General features: G+C 43.9%; 1 protein-coding gene across 2 annotated transcripts in view; it reads left to right on the top strand.

Moving 5' to 3' along the window:
* ANKRD52 (ankyrin repeat domain 52) overlaps nt 1-16,779 on the top strand; it is a 69,981-nt gene extending 53,202 nt beyond the window's left edge. For both annotated transcript variants that reach the window (XM_083427358.1, XM_083427359.1), the window contains one exon: nt 1,447-16,779. In XM_083427358.1, coding sequence (XP_083283484.1) covers nt 1,447-1,691 — 245 coding nt within the window. In that variant the 3' untranslated portion in view covers nt 1,692-16,779. The remainder of the gene's footprint in view (nt 1-1,446) is intronic.
* The last annotated feature ends 2,408 nt before the right edge of the window (nt 16,780-19,187 follow it).

Genomic DNA, 19,187 nt, shown 5'->3' with positions numbered 1-19,187 from the left:
AAAATTTAAAGATTATCTGAAAAAATATTATAAGCTGTATGAATCCTAAGAAAGTGCATGATTAGGAAACGTTAAGCTTCTGCGATGATTAAGTAAATGGTAAAATTAGTGACAAAAGAGAAAAGGAGACAATTTAAATTGAATATGTTATGTTTATTTTAAAGGTATTGAAATTGAGATATAATATATTGTATTTGGATACATAACATTCGAAAGTTACAACAAGGTATGAAATAAGGTAACAAAATGCTGACATTGTTAATGCAAAGAACGCAGAATCGGAAGGGGTGGGGAAGTCCAAGTTTTATTTTGTTTTTGTTGTTAAAAAAGAGAAAATTTGTTTCTTGTAACTACTTTATTTGTTTATAAACCTATAAAATTATGGAAAGAAACGCAATAAAAAAAATTTATAAAAAATGAAATGTTTGAAAACCAAGGGGCAGCTTCTTATTGGTCCTGGTGCCCAAGAAACAATAGCCGACATCCGTATCGGACATTTGGCTTCTGAAAAACGTTCAAAAACCAGAACACTTACTTCTGGGTTTTCAGCGTTTGGGAACCAAGGCGTTTGAGAACCAAGGTACCACTGTATTCCATTGGTCCAAAGAATCCCTTGACACTTGTGCTCTATTGCAGGTGGTTGGTGGGGTAGGAAAAGTGAGCTTCAACCACTGAGGATGCGCAACAACCAGAACGTAACATTTCCTCCCAGGATCTTAGAGAAATGGTGCCCATCTGTAGGGAGTTCCTGTGCTCTGTCTGAATGTATCTCTTAAGCAGGAGTTGTGTATACAGAGGGGGCATGGAAATGTATCCACGGAGTATGATCTCTGAGTGGGTCAGGTCACGGACTGAGTTTTACCACTCCTATTTACATACATACACGCAGAGAGAGAGAGAGAGGACTACAGATAGCACAAAGAGTAGTTTGCAAGGAGCTTTCACATAGTCTGTGTTCAGAGTGGCGATAACACGGCTTACCTGTAGCACTAGTGCAATTACGCCACTTACCGTATTTTTTGCTCTATAAAACTCACCTTTTCCCTCCTAAAAAGTAAGGGGAAATGTGTGTGCGTCTTATGGAGCGAATGCAGGGTGCGCAGCTATCCCAGAAGCCAGAACAGCAAGAGGAATTGCTGCTTTCACCGCGCAGCGATCCCTCTTGCTGTTCTGGCTTCTGAGATTCAGAATATTTTTTTCCCTTGTTTTCCTCCTCCAAAAACTAGGTGCGTCTTGTGGTCTGGTGTGTCTTATAGAGCGAAAAATACGGTATTTTATGCTGAGGGAGGGGAAGAGCCAGTTATTATAAAAGGAAACAGCAGCCAGTTCATGATAAAACAACTGATGTTGTGTGCTGAACAGGTTGTCCAACCCTTCTTGGAAAAGATGTTTTTTGGGGGGGATTATTATTTTTTAGGGGACTGAGTTTGTGTTTCTGTTTTTCAGGCCATACCCCAGCCTTGGCTTGCGCCCCCAACAAGGACGTGGCCGACTGCCTGGCACTTATCCTTTCCACCATGAAGCCTTTTCCACCAAAAGACGCCATCAGCCCTTTCAGCTTCAACCTCCTCAAGAACTGCAGTATTGCTGCCAAGACAGCAGTCTGCAGTGCCCTGCCCAACGGCAACAGCTGCCCCTACACCAAGGATAGGCACAATGCCATCGGCTTAGATGGCTGTTACTCGGAATAGCTTAAAAACAAACCACGATGGGTGATCTAATATCTTCTATTTATTTAGGAATTCTATAAATATAGGACACTTTAAAGGAGAACAAGACTGGGATGGGCCTTCCAAAATGGCCTAGGTACCAAAAAAGAAAGAGAGAGAGAGGGGATCTTGGCTTCTGCTTCCTATTTAGACCTTTGCTTTCGCCACTAGCATCTCTTGCCGTCAAAGTTAACAAAAAGCAATGTGGCTCTTAAAAGAAATCCACAGCGGTCCATTTGCAATACCTTAAACAGTTCTGTTTGAATCTAAATTAGCACAGAAACCTGCCCAAATGCTGTCGCCCCTTCGCTTCCGAGGCCACAGCCTTGGTACGATTTAGAGAACGGCCAGCTGTTTAAATTCCAGTTCCTCTGGCTTGATGCTTCTGGGAACTGAAGGAAGGGCCAAGCCAAATTAATTTCCTGCAGGGACGCTTGCCGATTAATGAGCACATCGCACGACTGGAGGGGCCTGAATTTGGAAAAATTAAGAATCAGGCTCTTAAAACAGGGTGTCCTAGCCTTCCCGGCTCCTTCCCGCTTTGTGGTAACTTTCTGCGTGCTGCCTGACTTGATAACGTTAAATTTTTGTGGATCGTGCCGTTCTAGGCAGGGAGCAGAAGCCCTGAACCTCTTGGTTTTATTTGGCATTAGGCGTTTGACAAACGAGGGACCGCCAAGAAGGGCAGCAGCTCCTGGCAAAGTGCCACTATAACTGCTCCTTTCTCTTTTTGTTTGTTCGGTTATTTTTGTTTGTTTGTTGTGCTTGCCCCCCCCCCCTTTTTTTGATTCCAGTGAAAACACTTGAATTGAGAACTACTGTACCTGGGACACTATGATACCTTAGGCAGCTCGTACTCCCTCGTATGCAAAATGGGTGCTGTTGCCCAGCTGACGCGGTCCTCTCTGACGAAACTTGCGTATGCGCTGCCAGAATTAATCCCTACCATATCAGGCACTTTAGGGATTTTTCTCTTTTTTGGAGACTGGTTTCTGTTTGAGGCAGGCAGGCAGGGGGTGGGAAGGGTTACGAAACGTTGGATCCCCAAAGAGAATTTCTTTCACGGTTCTCTTCCCCGCAAACCCCGCCCTCCGTGTGCTGCGCAGTGTTTTCCCCGTTTAGACAAGTCAGTGTTGCTTTAAAGAAAAGAGATTATTTATAAAGAAACAAGCATTTATCTTCTTAAAAAAATAGCAAAAAAAAGAGAGAGCTTTCTGCAAGTTTCACCTTTTTTAAAGGAAAACAACGCACTTCAGAACCGTACAATCCTGCAGTTGTATTTATACCCCCTGAATGCCATCCAGAAGGCTTCATTAGGACAATGTGCACATGGGTGTTTGTAGGGATGCCTGTGGGGTTGGTGTATGTGTGCGTAAGCGTGTGTGTTTTTTATTTTAAAAAAATATTTATAAAAATGCAGGTTTTACGCATTTTGAGTGTATGCACTGTTTGGTTTTTTCTTTTCTTTCTTTTTTTGTACTGTAAATTGTATCATGTGTAGAAACTAACAACAAAAAATATATATACCATATCACAAGTACGTTCAAAGCCAAAGATTGGGATGTAGCAATCGGCTGAGGGCTGCCAGGGCACACTTTTATTTTTTAAACCAACAATCTTCTTTCCACCTCCTTCCCAGTCCTGCAGTGCTATGCTGGTGCCTATAGAATTACTCTCAAAACATTGCATGTTTGGACCAGTGAGCTTGTTAGGGCTAGTAATTCCCCAACCAGCTTCTCCTTAGGGAATCAGCTAGACTGTTAAGGAGAAAATATGAGCCAGGTATGTGCTTGAACCATCCTGCTTCATGGTTTAAAACGAATTACTGTTTCTTTAACCAAAAACTTAGAACTGAAAGCAGTCTCTTCGTTTCTTTCTTTCTTCTTCTTTTTCATTTGACGCTGATGTTAGACTAGGCACCAGTGCCATTTCCATGGCCTCACTTAATTACTTTTATTTTTTTAAAAAATATTTAATCCTGATGCAAGAAAGGCAGAAACTGAAATCTAAAGTGAGAAAACCCACCCCCTTTCCCTTTTGGCACTGTTTTTAATATACCAAAGCCAAACTCCTAGAGCCAAATACTGAAGCTGCAACTTTGTCCTTTGGTGAACAGTGCATTTTTAAAAGAGAGGTTCTCCATTTTCTTTTTTTGTTTAATCCCCACCAAATGGACTTTTGTTTTCCTCACAGACCACGGCATATCATCTTGAGTCAGCTCTTCAAGCACCAGCTAGCTGCATGTCTCGTTGGTTTGCTGCATACGGATAGGTTGCAAAAATTGGGGGCCTTAAGGTAGCGAGTTCTAGTCTTCTAACGAACCCAGCCATTTCCTTCAACAAAGCCTTCCACAAAGACTAGGGCGCTACTAGCTTAGCTTTTTTCTTTCTTTGATGCCCAAGGAATCGTGAGAGATCTTTTCACCGCAGCTGCTAGATATGAGCGTATTAAGGTTTTAATGCACTTGCCAAAAAGCACAGCAACCGCCTGTTGCAGATTGGCCATTAATTATTATTATTATTATTATTTTAGCTGCACTACGGTCGGGTTAGTTTTCTCTGCCCTCAGTTGCTCCAAGTTCTCTACCTTGAAAGAAAGTGTTAACCTTTCTACACCAAAATACCTCACGTTGGAATAGAAGTGAACAAAACTTGAATGAAAGTTTCCCCCCTTTCCTCCCCGTCCCCTACTTTTTCAATACAGGAAGGTCCTTTTCACTACTTTTGTAGAGAGGGAGAGCTGAAAATAACTTTAAACACCTTGTTTACATTGTTCGTTTGTTTTTTTTAGGTACTAGCAACTTGTAACTTCTTCTAAAGGCCTAATTTTGAACTGCCAGGCCATGGCAGGGGTAGGGGAGGGAGGAAGGGAGGGAGGGAAGTTGTAGGGAATTAAGTCTGAAGCCACACTTTCTTTCTTTTTTTAAAAAAAGGGCTAAATTTAATCCTCCTTTACGGACCAGAAACATTTCTGGAGGGCCTTGAGGTATTTTCAAGAAACTGGGGCAGTAGGGAGGAAACCTAATGGTTGTGCTGCAATTTGGAAAGACCTAAACCCTCTCCCTCATCCCTTGGATGTGACAGACTCTGCGCTCATAGGCAACAGATACCATTTTCCTGTTAACCCAGGGGAATGCATATTCCTATTGAGAAAGCACAGCCTGTTAAATTGGGGTTGTTGCTGTGCCTGTTTCCACAGAAAACTCTGGTGGAATTGGTTGTGGGGTGTTACAGAAGTATAGGGCCCAGGAAATCGGGCTCCTTAGGCATAGTTGCTTGAATATCAGATGTGCCCATCTCAAATTTTAACTGTGTTTTGAAATGGCAATGTGGGATGTGGAGAGACAGAGGAGCAGAAATGAGCATAGGTTTTCAAGGAGCCTTTCAAAATGAGGGAATCTTCTAGCCCTAGTAATACATGGATTGTGCTTGCATTTTATTTTATTTTATGTTATTTTATTTTATTAGGATTGTAGAGGGTTGTTAGGCATGTTTTCTTTTATTAACTGAGGAAAAATGATGAACTGACACTTGATTTTTTTTTTATTAAAAAAAATTAATAATAATAATAGTACCTAACATGCTGATAATGTGTTCTTTTCCTCACATGTCAACATAAAAATTCAATATATGACAATCAATGTGATCTCTTTAAGGGCTTCAGTGTTCTTAGTTCTGTAGCATCATGCATTAATATATTTTTTTTACGTTCAATTTTGCCCCTGTTCTTTTTTCCTTTTCCTTTAAAAAAAAAAAAAAAAGATGAAGAAAATGGAGTGGAAAAATTCCAGCAGCGCATACGTGAATTAAGAATAAATTTTGCGGGATTTTAATTTTGTTTTTTTAAGAAAGGGAAGGTAGGCATCGGGTGGGTGTCAGCGAAACGTGGCCAGTTCTGTTGCAGAGTTGCCAGTCTTGTTCTCCTTTAATACTGTAACGTGTACATTTTGACAGCACAGCTTGACAATTTTAAGTAATAATCGAAGTGGCTGGTGGTAATAACTTGCATTATTGTGCTAAGATGAGAGTCGGTTTCCCTAGTGCATTGTAAAAGAGGGCTGGAGGCAAACTTCCTTTCCCCCCGCCCTTGCTGTCTCTCTCCCCTTCTCTCCCCTGCTCTCCTGCCCAGTATTTTGCAAACACATTTGGCTTAAAAGATGTGCAGTATTTTACACGGGGTTGGGGGAGAGGGGAAGGCGGAATGTTGTTTTCCTGCGCAGAAGGTTCTTGCTGGCTGTTGATTCCCGGTTGCCTCCCTCCTTAGGAATGGCCTCGGTCTTGACCATGCATCTTTCTCCGAACCTCAAAAGGCACCACCTTTCCATTTCCCTTCATTTGTCTCAAAAGCAATCATTGGGCTTCCCTCCTTAAACCCCGCCAAACAAGGAAGTTTCTCTCCAACCACCTTTCTCCAAAGCACTTGCTTTACAAGTAAAATAAGCACTTTTGTTAAAAAAAAACAAACAACCACGAGGGTCTCGTTCCCCCTCTTTATAGCAACCCATAGGAGAAAGGCCAGCAAACATGGAAGGGGGGGACCAGGAGGAGTCCGGTTTCTGTTTTGTTTTGCATGGGGTGGGAGGGAAGTATTTTTTGTTTTTTTGTTTTTTTGTTTTTAATTAACTTCATGTCTCTGGAAAATTAATGAACAAAGGGAAGTTGTGTTTAAAAAAAAAACAGCACAAATACATTTCAGTTTGACAAGTGTATTTGCACTGCCATTGTTAGATAAAAGGGCCACCCGCAAGGAGCCCAGCTGAGCCATATAACTATTGACAAACACTGAATGTAAATGTCCTTGCAGAGGGCAAGTACTGGGAAACGATAAATTGATCTTCTATTCCTAAACGGGCACTTGGTTGAATTTGAAATAACTAATCCTGATGAAATGATGCTGTTCTCTTTTGCTTCTTTTTGGTTGTTTGTTCCCCAAATTGCTGGAGATTAGGAGACCTTTCCTTAGTTTAATTCTGAATCGTTTGTAAGCTTCCTTTGCCCCCGAAAAGGTGAGTGAAATCATGGCGTATAGGCACCCCACCCCAAGAGTGCACATTCAGCTCTAAGGTAAGACATGAATTCTGAGTGGACTGCTTACATATGTCCCAGAACATCATATCTCAGTTCGCATCCCAAATCCCTGCATGCAGTCAGTTTGAGTCTTTGTGGTTTTCAAACTGTGTTCCACAGAGCCTGGGGGAACCTTATGAGAAGGTCTGTAACAGCAAAGTGCCTGAGAGGCAGCTTGCTCCCCACGGCCGAGCTTCTCCCACATTACTCGGCTACAGCAAAGACTTGAGAAACGTTTAAGGCTAACTCCATTTGTGCAGGACATCAGATTGGCCCAGCAGGGTCAGCTGATGCAGAGTGCGAACTGAGAGTAGACCCAAACCCCAGAATCCCTTGCAATGTGCAGTGGATTGGCAGGGGGCCTCCTTGGCCAGACGCATTGATGTGAATGGGTTGGCATTTTAAACTGCAACTTAAATGTACCATCTTGTACAATCCGTTCAGGCTATAAGCCCAACTCGCCTTTGCCTTGAGGTTCCCCCCCCCCCTTCCAAGTCCAGGAAAAGAAAAGGGGGGTGGGCAGGTGGGTGAGAATCTGTGCTGGGAACACAGTTGTGAAAACATTGGATTGTCCAGTTATTTAAAGCATCTTCCCTTGACTTGAATTTTTCAGGATGCTCAATATTGAGCATGCAGTGTTTTAAAAATCAAACGTAGCTTCTGCTCAATTTAATTTCTTGGAAACTGTCCATGTTAGCTGGAAGAAGAAAAAGTGACAGTGGGGATGTGCTTTAAACAAAAAAATGTTTCCCAGCTTAAGCCAGAAGGACATTAATGGGTATTAGGGATTCCTGTGAACCTTGGAGTGATGATTACATTTGAATCATGAATATTGGGTCAAAAATGAGTCCTTGGTGTTACAAGAGGAAGAAAGTAATCCGGGGGGAGGGCAGGAAATGAATTTTTAAGGACTCTTCAAGGCATCTGTAGCAAGTTCTTGGTGTCTTTTTTCAGTATCCTATGTGTAAATGCTGCACCTATGTATATTATGCACATAAACATTTCTTTTGAATAAGATAGGACAGACCTCATCACCAGTCAGGTATAAACTACTCTTCCTCTTCTGTGTGTCAGAGTTCCAGTTTGTGTGTTTGTGTGTCTGCGCGTGTGCATCTGTGTGTGACAAGCATCTTTTCAAATTCACTTTTGGTGCAAAGACAGAAGGATTTTAAAAAGAGAGAGAGAGAGAAATAGCCTTACTTTTAACTCCAATCCTATTAGTTTGACAACTTGAATATAATAAAGCAAAATTGCATGAAAGCCTTTGAAACTAGCCGAGCCTTGTGTGTACGGTGGGTGGCAGTAAACTTTTTTCTAAACAAACAAACAAAAAATTAGTATGCAATTTCAGCCACGTGTGGTGGCTCTTTCTAAAAGTCCAGCTTTCTTGTTTTCTGTAAAGGATGGCACGGGGGGGTTGATAATGCCAACTTGTGCCTGCTTTGCCTTCTCAAAACCTTTGGGAGTTGTGGGGTTTCTCCCCTGAATTGATTGGAAGTAAGACCTTTTTAGCACTGCATGAATAACCTCGAATTGTATTTTCCTTTTTTCATGAGACCAGCATTTCCAGAAGGTGGTGAGACTTTGAAATCCTCTTCAGACATCAACCAGACAGGCAGTGTATAGACACGGACTGTCTCTCTGTGAATTGGAGGTGCTCTTGCTTGTCGCTTCACCACTCCTTTTTAGGGCTCTGTAAGGGCTTGAGGGCGAAAGTTAAAGGCTTTCCTTTCACGCTAATTACACTGGAAGTAGCAAAGACAAGCCATTGACATCTGTGCTCATAAGTTAGTGTTTAATTAGGAGGACCAGCAAACATCACTGCTTGTGATGGCAATAAACTGGAAAAAAGAGGATGACTTTTGCCCAAAGGGCAGATTAAGCCCCCAAGACCAAACATTTTGCAAAGCATCAGGAGATAGCCTTTTAATTCGGGTTACTGCTTCTGTTGCATTTTGATGTACTGCCTCAGTTGTGTGTGGTTGTTGTTTTTTAAGTTGTCTGACTTGCATAGGTGATTGCTGCATTTTGTATAGAGCAGAGCTACAGATCATACCTCCAATTGGAGATTTTCCATCAGCAGAGTTAGAGACTACCTCAGGAGAAAGCACGAATTGACTTGACCTCTGGAAGCGACTCCTGCATCGTCTCTTAGCTTGGGGTTGTAGATCTGTATGTGTGTTGAGTGTGTTTGTTCATCCATTCCGTGGGGAATAATACTTTTTTTGCCCAGATCCGTCCTGGCTGCAGTGTGGTAAAACCAACATTGGATCAGTCAGCGTGATCATGCGGGCAATGAAACACAAGCCTGGCTACTTGGTATATTAGGATTCTGCCAGAGCCCATGTAGCTACGACATCCTTCAAAACACACCTGGCTCCTGTTAAATGAATGAAACCCCTCCAATAGTCCTTCCTTTGATGTAGATATAGTCATATTTCAACCAGGGCAGGGAGGCAGCACTCCCCAAAGTCCATGTTGCAGCCTAGAGAACAAGCCTGTGATACTTGCATTGGGAAGGAAGTCTAGGCTCTCACTTTCTGGGCATTGCCTTAATTCCTGTATTTTGCACTAATGTGTTGTCTGGCCAGTTGGTGGATGTCTTAGGCAAAAGCGGAGGGGAGGGGGGAGAATACAAAAGAATGAACAGTGCGCACTCTGGGTGGGAAGGGGAGAGTCGAAGCGTTGCCAAGTGACCAAAAGGAGAGAGAAAGCCAGCCTTTTCCGTTGTTTGCATGCAGCAGAGCCCAGGGAGCCTGGTGCCCAAATTCAGGAGGCAGGTGGCGAGGAGGTCCCTGTCTGTTCTTGTGTACTGAAGACACACTGCTTGCAGTCACGGCACACCTTTGAGAAGGCTGCTGCGGATAGGCTAGGGGGTATGAAATGGAAGGCCTTTTTGCACTGACATACAGATGATCAAAGAACTAGCTTTCCAAAAGGAGGAAACCAGAAAACGCCACCCCTCATTAACTGGAAAGGAGAGGAAACCTTTGCAGACCGAAAAGCAAATAGGGCATTATTGCTACCAGAGTGCTAACGGTCAACTGTGTAGTATTTTTGAAAGGCATTTTTCATTGGTCCGCTTGAAGGTACGTACCCAAAATGGCTGCTCATGTTTGCATTTGTGTCTTGAACATGGTTAACTGCCAAAAGGTTCCTGTTACGGACTGGATGAGCTTCGGTTGGTCCAGGCGATGTACATACCTACTGCTTGTTGACCCTTGTGCAGATGACTGAGGGAAACGCAGCCAAATGTGTTCTCCTGGCATGTCCCCTGATTGCTTTCTCTCTCTCTCTTTCCCCCTTCCCCTTCTTCTGGGTGTTCCCCTTTTGACACCCCCGCCGGCTTCTGATCCTTTAGCTGTTTGGGGATGTTGCCAACAAGGTTGTTTTAAATAAGAAACGGACATTGTGTCGAAATGTTAATAACTTTAAATAAATAAATCATTCCAGAAGCTTTAGACCTCTAGCACGTAACTTGTGTTTACATTCAAGAAGCACGTTGCAAGATGATAAAACAAATTAGACCAATTGCTCTTCCATCTTCCTGCGGTGGAAAAGCTCACAATCCACTAGGGGCCCTTTTCTAAGGATCAATGGGCAGGTGCGTTCTTATCGGAAGGCCTTATGCTCAGAAATTGGGCGCGTATTACCCAGCATTCCCTCACCCATCCTGCCTCACACCTGAAACCAGGTGCATCTCTTTCTCTAGCACTGGGCCTAAAGAAGTTTGGCCTTTCTCCTTCCCCTTGATCGATGATCTCTTGCTTTTTTTATTTTCTTCCCTCTCATAAAGGAATATTTAACAGGGTGGGGGATTAGGGTTTATCTCGAAGACACAAACACACACAGAGTTCTGCATCTTGTATGCAAGCTTGCTTCCTAAACTGAGCTCCCCTTAGATGTAAAGCCTTATGAAGTGCATATGATTTAAGTCAACGTAACAATCTGAGTATATTGCATCTCGGGTGTAGTGAAGAAATACAAATTATTATCTGGCCTCTTCTGTCCTAATCTAGGCATCTCCTCTGTTCCCACAACTTGTATAACTGTTCCTTCCTCTTAATGCATTTAGTTTGAAGCACCTTCCTCTTCCATCTCAATGCTGTTGAATAGTAAGGCTTGATTCCACCGTTTCTGGACACTATCCTAGTGCTTGACTTGCCTTCATCACGACAGAAATGTTTAGTTTCTTGTCATGCTTAGGGGACTGTGGCTAATAGATGCAGCGGTTTTTGCATGTGGATTTAAATAACATTGCAATCTAGAGTGCCTGCAGATTTTCCTTTCTGCAGTTTTGATGGAAACCAAAGGTTCAGTCAGTCTTTGCGCAGCCAGCAGAAAGGGTATGCTGTATGCTTTGTACTTGCCCATTCGTGTCCTCGTGCTGGTTTATTTGTGTCTCGGAGCTCTTATCCCAAGGCAGCCCACTTCCTTTCTTTAGTACCTGGGAAACCTCCTTGCATGCAGACCCCCATTTCCCACATTTCGGAAATAAAAAAGGAACTTTACACAGAAAGTGTTCTTGCTTCTGCATTTGCTAAGGTTCTGTGCATCTGTTTAATGTGTTGTGCATTAATTGTTTAATCCCTCCCCGTCCACCTGTTCCCCTCAGTGACTTGATGTCATGAGTGTGCGTTGTACAGATTGAGAATTTTAAAAATTGCACTAAATATAGCTTTGTGCCAGTTTCTGACCTTTCCTTTGTATAGTCTTTATCCTCCTTTTTTCAAACCAAAAACTCTTCTGTTCCTGGAGGATGATACTAGTGGATCTGTTCTTTCTTTGTCCTTAGTTTAATAGCCTCCTCTCTTCTCACTCAGCTAAGGGGTAACCATGCTTGATTTTGTATGGTTGCAAAACATCTAATTCCTTTCATAACTTTCTCCATTACAAAAAGATCTGTTTGCAATTAATTAATACTTTGCTAAACTAGTATCTCAGTCTTAGTGGCATCCATTTGCAATTCCAATATTTGCAGGCGACTTAAAATATATGTGTAAAAGTTGAGAGCAACAGTGTAATTGGACAAACTCTCATTGTTTCCACTTGGAGGGTAGGAGCTAACACCGGGCAAATAATGGCTAGGATAGAGCTTCTCTACATATGCATGTTGTGGTCCTTCTATTCAAATGGTGGCTTTTCAAATGGGAACAGGAAATGATCACTGTTTCCTGAGCTCTTTAATTGGGAGTAACAAGAGAAGCAATGGCCAGCTTCTTTCATCAACAATTCCCAGCTTAACTGGTTCAGCCTTGTTGTGAAGGACTGGAAGGAATTTGAGATTGTAATGGTTGCTTCTGGGCCATGATGTTCTATTCTGACGTATTTTCTTGATGCCGTGGGAGGCCCAGTGGACTCTTTCTGTTCTGCTGTTGCCCACTGTATTTGGTTACTTGCTCAAGGCTGGTTGTGAGGGAGAGATTTCCGTTTTCAGAGTGCACATGGTCCTCCTTCCTGCGTATCTTTGGCACAATTCCCCTGGCCATGGTAATTAAGCACAAACAGAAGTTTTTCCACAACAGGGTCGCTAGCATAAGAACCTGGCAGTAACTCCGGGTCAGAGCCCAGCTGGCTAACTTGCAGCGAAGTTGCCTTCTTGCCATCTCCGCACACACATTCCTTCTCACCGGTACCATCCGCAAGAATTCATTAAATCCTTTGAGGCCTCGGGTGCACATAAGAAAGGAATATATGCTGTGATGATCTGGTGGGAGTTGGTTGATGCAGGGATGCAGCCGTCATCGGGGAGCAGCTTATATGACTTTTCACTGTTCCTTAAGTTAGTAGAGCCCAGCAAAAGATACCATTTGGAGCTCAAGTTATTGGGAGAGAACCGGGTTGCCTTGGCTCACACAGTCACTTGTCTTCCAGACTGGGGAAAGACTGTCCCAGGTTTTAAAATCTGCAAAATGTGAAGTAGAGCATTTTCCAAACCTCTTTTTTTTTTGCGGGGGGGGGGGGGGGGCTGTCAAAATCAGGGTGATCCGGAAAACAGGATGAATGAGTTTCTGCACTATATGTTGCATGGAAATAATACGTTGCACCAACGAGACGCTGCTGTAGTTTAATTGTCTTTGGACATGTGATCCAATGCCCTTCATATTTCTGTCTTTAATAGTCTTGCTTTGCAACTGGGATTGGGGCTCCATTTTGACAATCTTGACACAGAGCTTAACAGGTAAACAATATCTATTTGCCTTGGTTGCATAAACACCTCTGATGAACTGCATTTGTTGCTTAGGTTTCTTGAGGTGGAGCTGTGGTCTTTTAATTTGGGGGGGGTGCGTGTGTGTGTGTTATCGTTAGCGTTCCTGTCGCATGTTGTGTTTTGAATTGCTTGGCCATGCTGCGTCTGCAACTGAAGCCACAAATTGTTGAGCTGGAGTGTGTGGCGGCGATTCTTTTGAAGACCAGCAGGAGCTGCTTTCGTTACGTTCTGTTCATTGCTCGGAGAGCGTCCATGCTGTTGTTTTGCTGGGTGTGTGCTTGTCTTATAGCAATACTCGTTGGCTCTGATCCTGCGGGCACTTCAAAAACTACCTGTGCTTCAAAACAAATTTCTTCCTTGGGAGCAGCAATAAAGGGGTGGGATAGGGTTGGGTGAGGGAAATCAGTTACTGTGTTGAGGGTTTGTAGCCTGTTGTATAGCTTGCACTCTTGAATGTGTTTTGGGGGGGGGGGGGGCTTAGCTGTAAACGGAAGGATTTTGAAGGATGGTGGTCAGACCAGCATGAGCACTAATCTCACTCCCAGTCAGGGTTTCGTTCTTGGAAGCCCTGGTTATTCACTTATTCTTTGCATCTTTGACCTTGTTCATTCTTCCAGTCGTGTTCCCCCTCTTAACAGTTGCATCCACCCCCCAAAAAAGATTACTTTGCACTTGGACACACAGATGGTGTGTGTCACTCAAGGGGCACTCTAATTGTGTGTTTGTATTTGTGTGAGGTAGGTACAGCCAGTACGTTGTGGTGGTCTTCGTAGTAATGGGTGACTTAAATGGAGTATGTTTGCATGAGCCTCTTCATTGTGCTTCTGGTCCTTACTCCACCTTTACTCCCCACTGGCAAGGCTTGCATCTGAGTGGGGGAGAGGGTTAGGGGTATAGAACACCCTTTGGCTGCAGCATCCAAGGGCCCATAACGTCCCAAAGGGAAATTCTGTATAATTTTCACCTACAGTGGAGGGAAGGCAGTACAGTATTCTTTCTGCTTGACCTGTAACTGCTGCTTGTCAGAGGAAGCCTTTTGTGGAGTGGGATGTATTTTCTAATGCTTGCCGTTCCTGTCAAATCCTCAAGGTGTTCAGAGAAAAATATATATTTCAGTTCAGCATTCTGTTAGGTTAATCTATGTATTTGGGGTGAGGTTTTAATTCTCTATCAGCACCCTCCACAGCCTTTTCTTTAACCGCATTCAGGGCCAGTTACTTTTCCCTTTATTTAAAAGACTTGAGCATTGCTTTTGCTGCTGTGCCTGTTCTTCAGAGAGCTTGCCGTGGGGGAGAAAGGTACCACTTCAGAAGTCTTCTGCCAGGCTTCCTTTCAGTTTCAGTTTCCTTTATCGTATTCAGCTGACATCTGAACACACCCTGGCATCCCAAGCTTGCAAAGGCTACTTGGCTGAGCACTACAGTAAAACTGATATTGGGCTGTGATATTCCACATTTTCCCTCTTGCTTCCTTTCCGTGCCCCCCCTCCCCGTTAAAGTGCTCCCCATTCTGGGCCACAGGCATAGGGATTTTGAGATACAAGGGGACCAGCAATTTAGGAGAACCTGTGTGAAAGAGTGGACTTGGGGGAAGAGGCATGGAACTCGCCATTTCTCCTCCTTACGTTGTCTGCCCTAGGTGTGAGCACTTTACTCTGTGTGCGTGTGTGTTCAGTAAAATGAGTTGCAGGTGTTCTAGGACCAGAGGCAGATTACAGTTACCCGTTTTTTCAATTCTGCCCCCCTCTCTCACACACAAGCCCAGTGGTCAGTTTGCCACCACCCCCGAGATATGTCGCTTAGAAGGGAACAATCCCTGTGGCACGTACATTGCCTGCACTGCCTCTCGGAAGAATCCCAGGTAGCAGAACGCTGTACTCTCCCTCCCTCTCTCTTGTGTTAGAGCAATGCTGGCCAGCTGACCTTGCTGTGACTCTACCACCTCAAACAGCTGCCCAGACTCGCCTTTGGTTCTTTGATTTTATTTTGCCGGGCCAGTGGCCAAACGTGTATTTATATTTAGGGTTGTCCCACCAAGCGCAGAGGAGCTCTGCAATAACTAGCATATTTAGAATGCCTTGCTTGATGTGAGATTCTGTCACCTTTTCAGACATTAATTTAGAGGGGACGAGGGGGAGAGCAGGTGGTCTTACCTACCTCTTGCAATAATAATAAGAATAATAACAAAAAAGGAGCAGGCTTGGGCACTGTAAAAGCCTTCCTTGCTCTTCATCTTAAAACACTAAGGGCAGACATGGGAGTCCGTGCAAGGAAGAAGAAAGCTATGTAGGGCAAGAGAGTTGCACTGGAAATACATTCCTTGCTCTGTATTGGGTCTGTTTCCTCCTGTGATAACTTCAGCAAGCGTAAATTTGGGTGGGGGATAGAAGAAGCTAGGTCATAAATCAACATCTCCTTTGTTTCCTGTTCAATACTTTGGGGTCGGGTTGGGAAGAAGAGTACTTGTGATTTCTCCTTCAGAGCACTAAACCTACAACCCTGCTGATCAAAACCAGCATGCAGCCATGTTTACCTCCTTTGAGGCAGGGGCCTTAATTGGGAGTTATTTGGCTAAGGAGGACTCTTTTTTAAAAATAAAAAGGTATGCCTTTGTTTATATTTAGACAAGCTTGAAAAGGGTGGATGGGGGAGCGTTGCTTTTTGCAGAATGGCCGCAGGGAGTGCAAATGGAAGTGCTGCGTACAAAACACTCCCCCACTCCAAACACACACCCCAAAACAAACCCCCCCCCAACCTATTGGCCTATTGATCCACAGTTGTTGGCAGGGAGGCTTAACTTTGCACCGTGGTCTTGTTAGTAGTGGAGAACTTGGACCAATGTTTAGAAGAGACTAAAAAAGAGGTGTGGGGTAGAAAAAACACGTTCAGATCAGCTCACGGGCCTACCTTCCTGCTTGCAGGTACACGATCTTCCTTCAAACTGGTTTAAAGCACAAAGAGATAAACTCAAAACAAAATGCTCACGCAGCAGGTGTCTTGTGGGGTGGGAGCTTCCAAGGCAAATACCACACACACACGCAAACACACAAAAACCAGTGGCCAGTTCCAGCCTCCATGCAGCAGAGGGTCCCCCCACCCATGTGCAATCAAAGTGTGAATCTTTTTCTACATCCCACCTTAGATATAGCCCAGAGGCTGCAGCTGCTTCTGTTTGGCTGCTCACCTTTCCACCTTTCTCAGTGGTTTCGTTACCTCCCCTCGCCCCCCCCCCCCGTTACTCCTCAGTTAGGGGGGGTTTCTTGACAAAATGAAGCACTTGCCTGTGTGTCAAAAAAAAAAGGATAAACCTACGTTCGGTTCCTAGAAGGAAATGCAGACTTGTCAAACCCGCCACCGACAATTTTCTCCCGCCTGGTTGTTCCATGAAGTAAATAAATTATATTCGAACCTCTATATAAATATATATTGGAGACCAATAAAGAAAACAGAGAGCTACCGCAAGCCATCCACCCCACCCCCCTTGTCCAGACACCCCCCTTGCTCAGTGTGAAAGCCACCTTTGTATAAGCCCCCCTGATGTGAACCCAAGTGACTGGTTACCTTTTTTTTTGTCTCTGATGTTACAATATGCATTTTCAGAATTTCTGCATCACCTTTTTGGGGTTAGGGCAAGGGAGGGAGGGGGTCAACCAGGAATTAAGTAAATTAAAATAAATAAAAAAACAAAAGCATTCAGACTTGATCTATTTTCTACAATGTATGCTGCGACCAGGTCCTGTTATTCATATTGTGGCTTTGAATCAATTATGTTTATTAAAATGCTGTTGCTTCTATCTGCCTCTGCCTTCGTTTTTCCCCTCCACCTTGTCTCCAGTTATTTGCTGGGGGTGGGTGGGTAAGGATAATGGAAATACTGGGGGAAAGGGGTGGAAATTTGATACCACACCTGCGTTTTCTATCCTAATCCTATAATGCGGTTCAAGTGGCTGCTTTCAAATCATTTACCTGTCTTTATTGCCCAAGAAACACACCTCCTCCAGCCAGGGAAGGCACTCTTGATCTTGGTTTGCTTAGGCCAAGGAGGTGTTGCCACTGCCCATTTCTGTTTTATAAAACACTGGGCCCTTGAAGTCCAGAAAGATACAGGTGAAACTCGAAAAATTAGAATATTGTGGAAAAGTTCATTTATTTCAATAATTCAACTTAAAAGGGGAAACTAATATATGAGATAGACTCATGACATGCAAAGCGAGATATGTCAAGCCTTTATTTGTTATAATTGTGATGATTATGGCATACAGCTGATGAAAACCCAAATTAACAATCTCAGAAAATTAGATTATTGTGAAAAGGTGCAGTAGCTATTCAATCCATAACACCTGCAATGGGTTCCTGAGCCTTTAAATGGTCTCTCAATTCTAATTTTTCGAGTTTCACCTGTACTTCAAGTAACTCCTTTTTAAGGATGGGAGCCTGAGGTATCTGGATCATTGCATGAACAGAAGGACATAAGAAGACGAGAAGAACCCCGATGGAGCAGGCCTGTGCCTCCATCTAGTCCAGCATCCTGTTTTTGCAGTGGCCAGCTAGATGCCTATGGGAAACATGCAAGCATGACCTCTTCCTTCAGTTTGCCAGCAATGTATTCAGAAGCATGCTGCCTCCAACCAGAGAAGCTGCACAATGGAACTTTCCCCTGGAACAGAATTGGAGGCAGTTTGCTTAGCAAGTTTGGGGACAAGGGGAAAGTGCAAAAATGGTGCAAAATGGACAAGGGGAAAGTGCATAATGGTCAAAGGCCTGGAAACGATGCCTTATGAGGAACGGCTAAGGGAGCTGGGCATGTTTAGCCTGGATAAGAGGAGGTTAAGGGGTGATATGATAGCCATGTTCAAATATATAAAAGGATGTCACATAGAGGAAGGAGAAAGGTTGTTTTCTGCTGCTCCAGAGAAGCGGACACGGAGCAATGGATCCAAACTACAAGAAAGAAGATTCCACCTAAACATTAGGAAGAACGTCCTGACAGTAAGAGCTGTTCGACAGTAGAATTTGCTGCCAGGGAGTGTGGTGGAGTCTCCTTCTTTGGAGGTCTTTAAGCAGAGGCTTGACAACCATATGTCAGGAATGCTCTGATGGAGTATCCTGCTTGGCAGGGGGTTGGACTCGATGGCCCTTGTGGTCTCTTCCAATTCCATGATTCTATGCTATATCCCTTGCCAGGTCTCGCCCCATGATTTAGTTTTGATTTAGTTTTAATTCAACCTGGTGAAGGGCAGGTTGTAAATCTAACAAAATGAGAACCGTTAATAATAGTTGGGAGTCAATGTTTCATTTTCAATCTCTTGGGCCGTCTGTAGTGGTACCTCGGGTTACATACGCTTCAGGTTACAGACTCCGCTAACCCAGAAATAGTACCTCGGTTTAAGAACTTTGCTTCAGGATGAGAACAGAAATCGTGCTCTGGCGGTGCAGCAGCAGCAGGAGGCCTCATTTGCTAAAGTGGTGCTTCAGGTTAAGAACAGTTTCAGGTTAAGAACAGATCTCCAGAACGAATTAAGTACTTAACCCAAGGTACCACAGTATTGGATATTCTGCTTAAGTCATGTACCAATATCAAACTTGGATGAACAAAGACACTGGGATGCCCCTAAAGTTAAGTGTGAAACTGACCCACTAACGTTTTTTCTGAGCTGCCTTTAAGGCCATCCTCCATTTCAGCTACTTACCCTCCATGGAAACGGGAGAGACCGCTTTCCCTCTTTTCCCAGGGCAAATAGCCCTTATTGTGCAACTCCATCTTAACGCATTGTGAGTGTCCTTTTCTTTCCTACGCTCCCAGTGTGAAAAGCAACAGGTGGACTTTGAAGGCTCTCTTTCTCCTTGCTCACCTAAGTTGTCCTGTGCAGATACCGGGGTGGGGAACAGTTCAGGTGTGCAAGGTTGTGTGTGGGGAACCGGGAACCTGTTTGCTGTTGAATGGAAATTAGAGACCAGTGCCCAGGCCACTGTTGGCGGCATATATGGCCTTGATTCTCAGTGGCTGCTGAGATAGGAGGCACAGTGCTGAGATTCCCTACCAGTCCTGTAATTCTGTAAAGGGACCCCTGACCATTAGGTCCAGTCGTGGCCGACTCTGGAATTGCGGCGCTCATCTCGCTTTATTGGCCGAGGGAGCCGGCGTACAGTTTCCACGTCATGTGGCCAGCATGATTAAGCCGCTTCTGGTGAACCAGAGCAG

This window comes from Podarcis tiliguerta (genome assembly GCF_965153285.1).
Source record: "Podarcis tiliguerta genome assembly, chromosome: 2".
In the NCBI taxonomy this organism is placed as follows: domain Eukaryota; kingdom Metazoa; phylum Chordata; class Lepidosauria; order Squamata; family Lacertidae; genus Podarcis; species Podarcis tiliguerta.
This window is presented reverse-complemented; position numbering and strand designations above follow the sequence as displayed.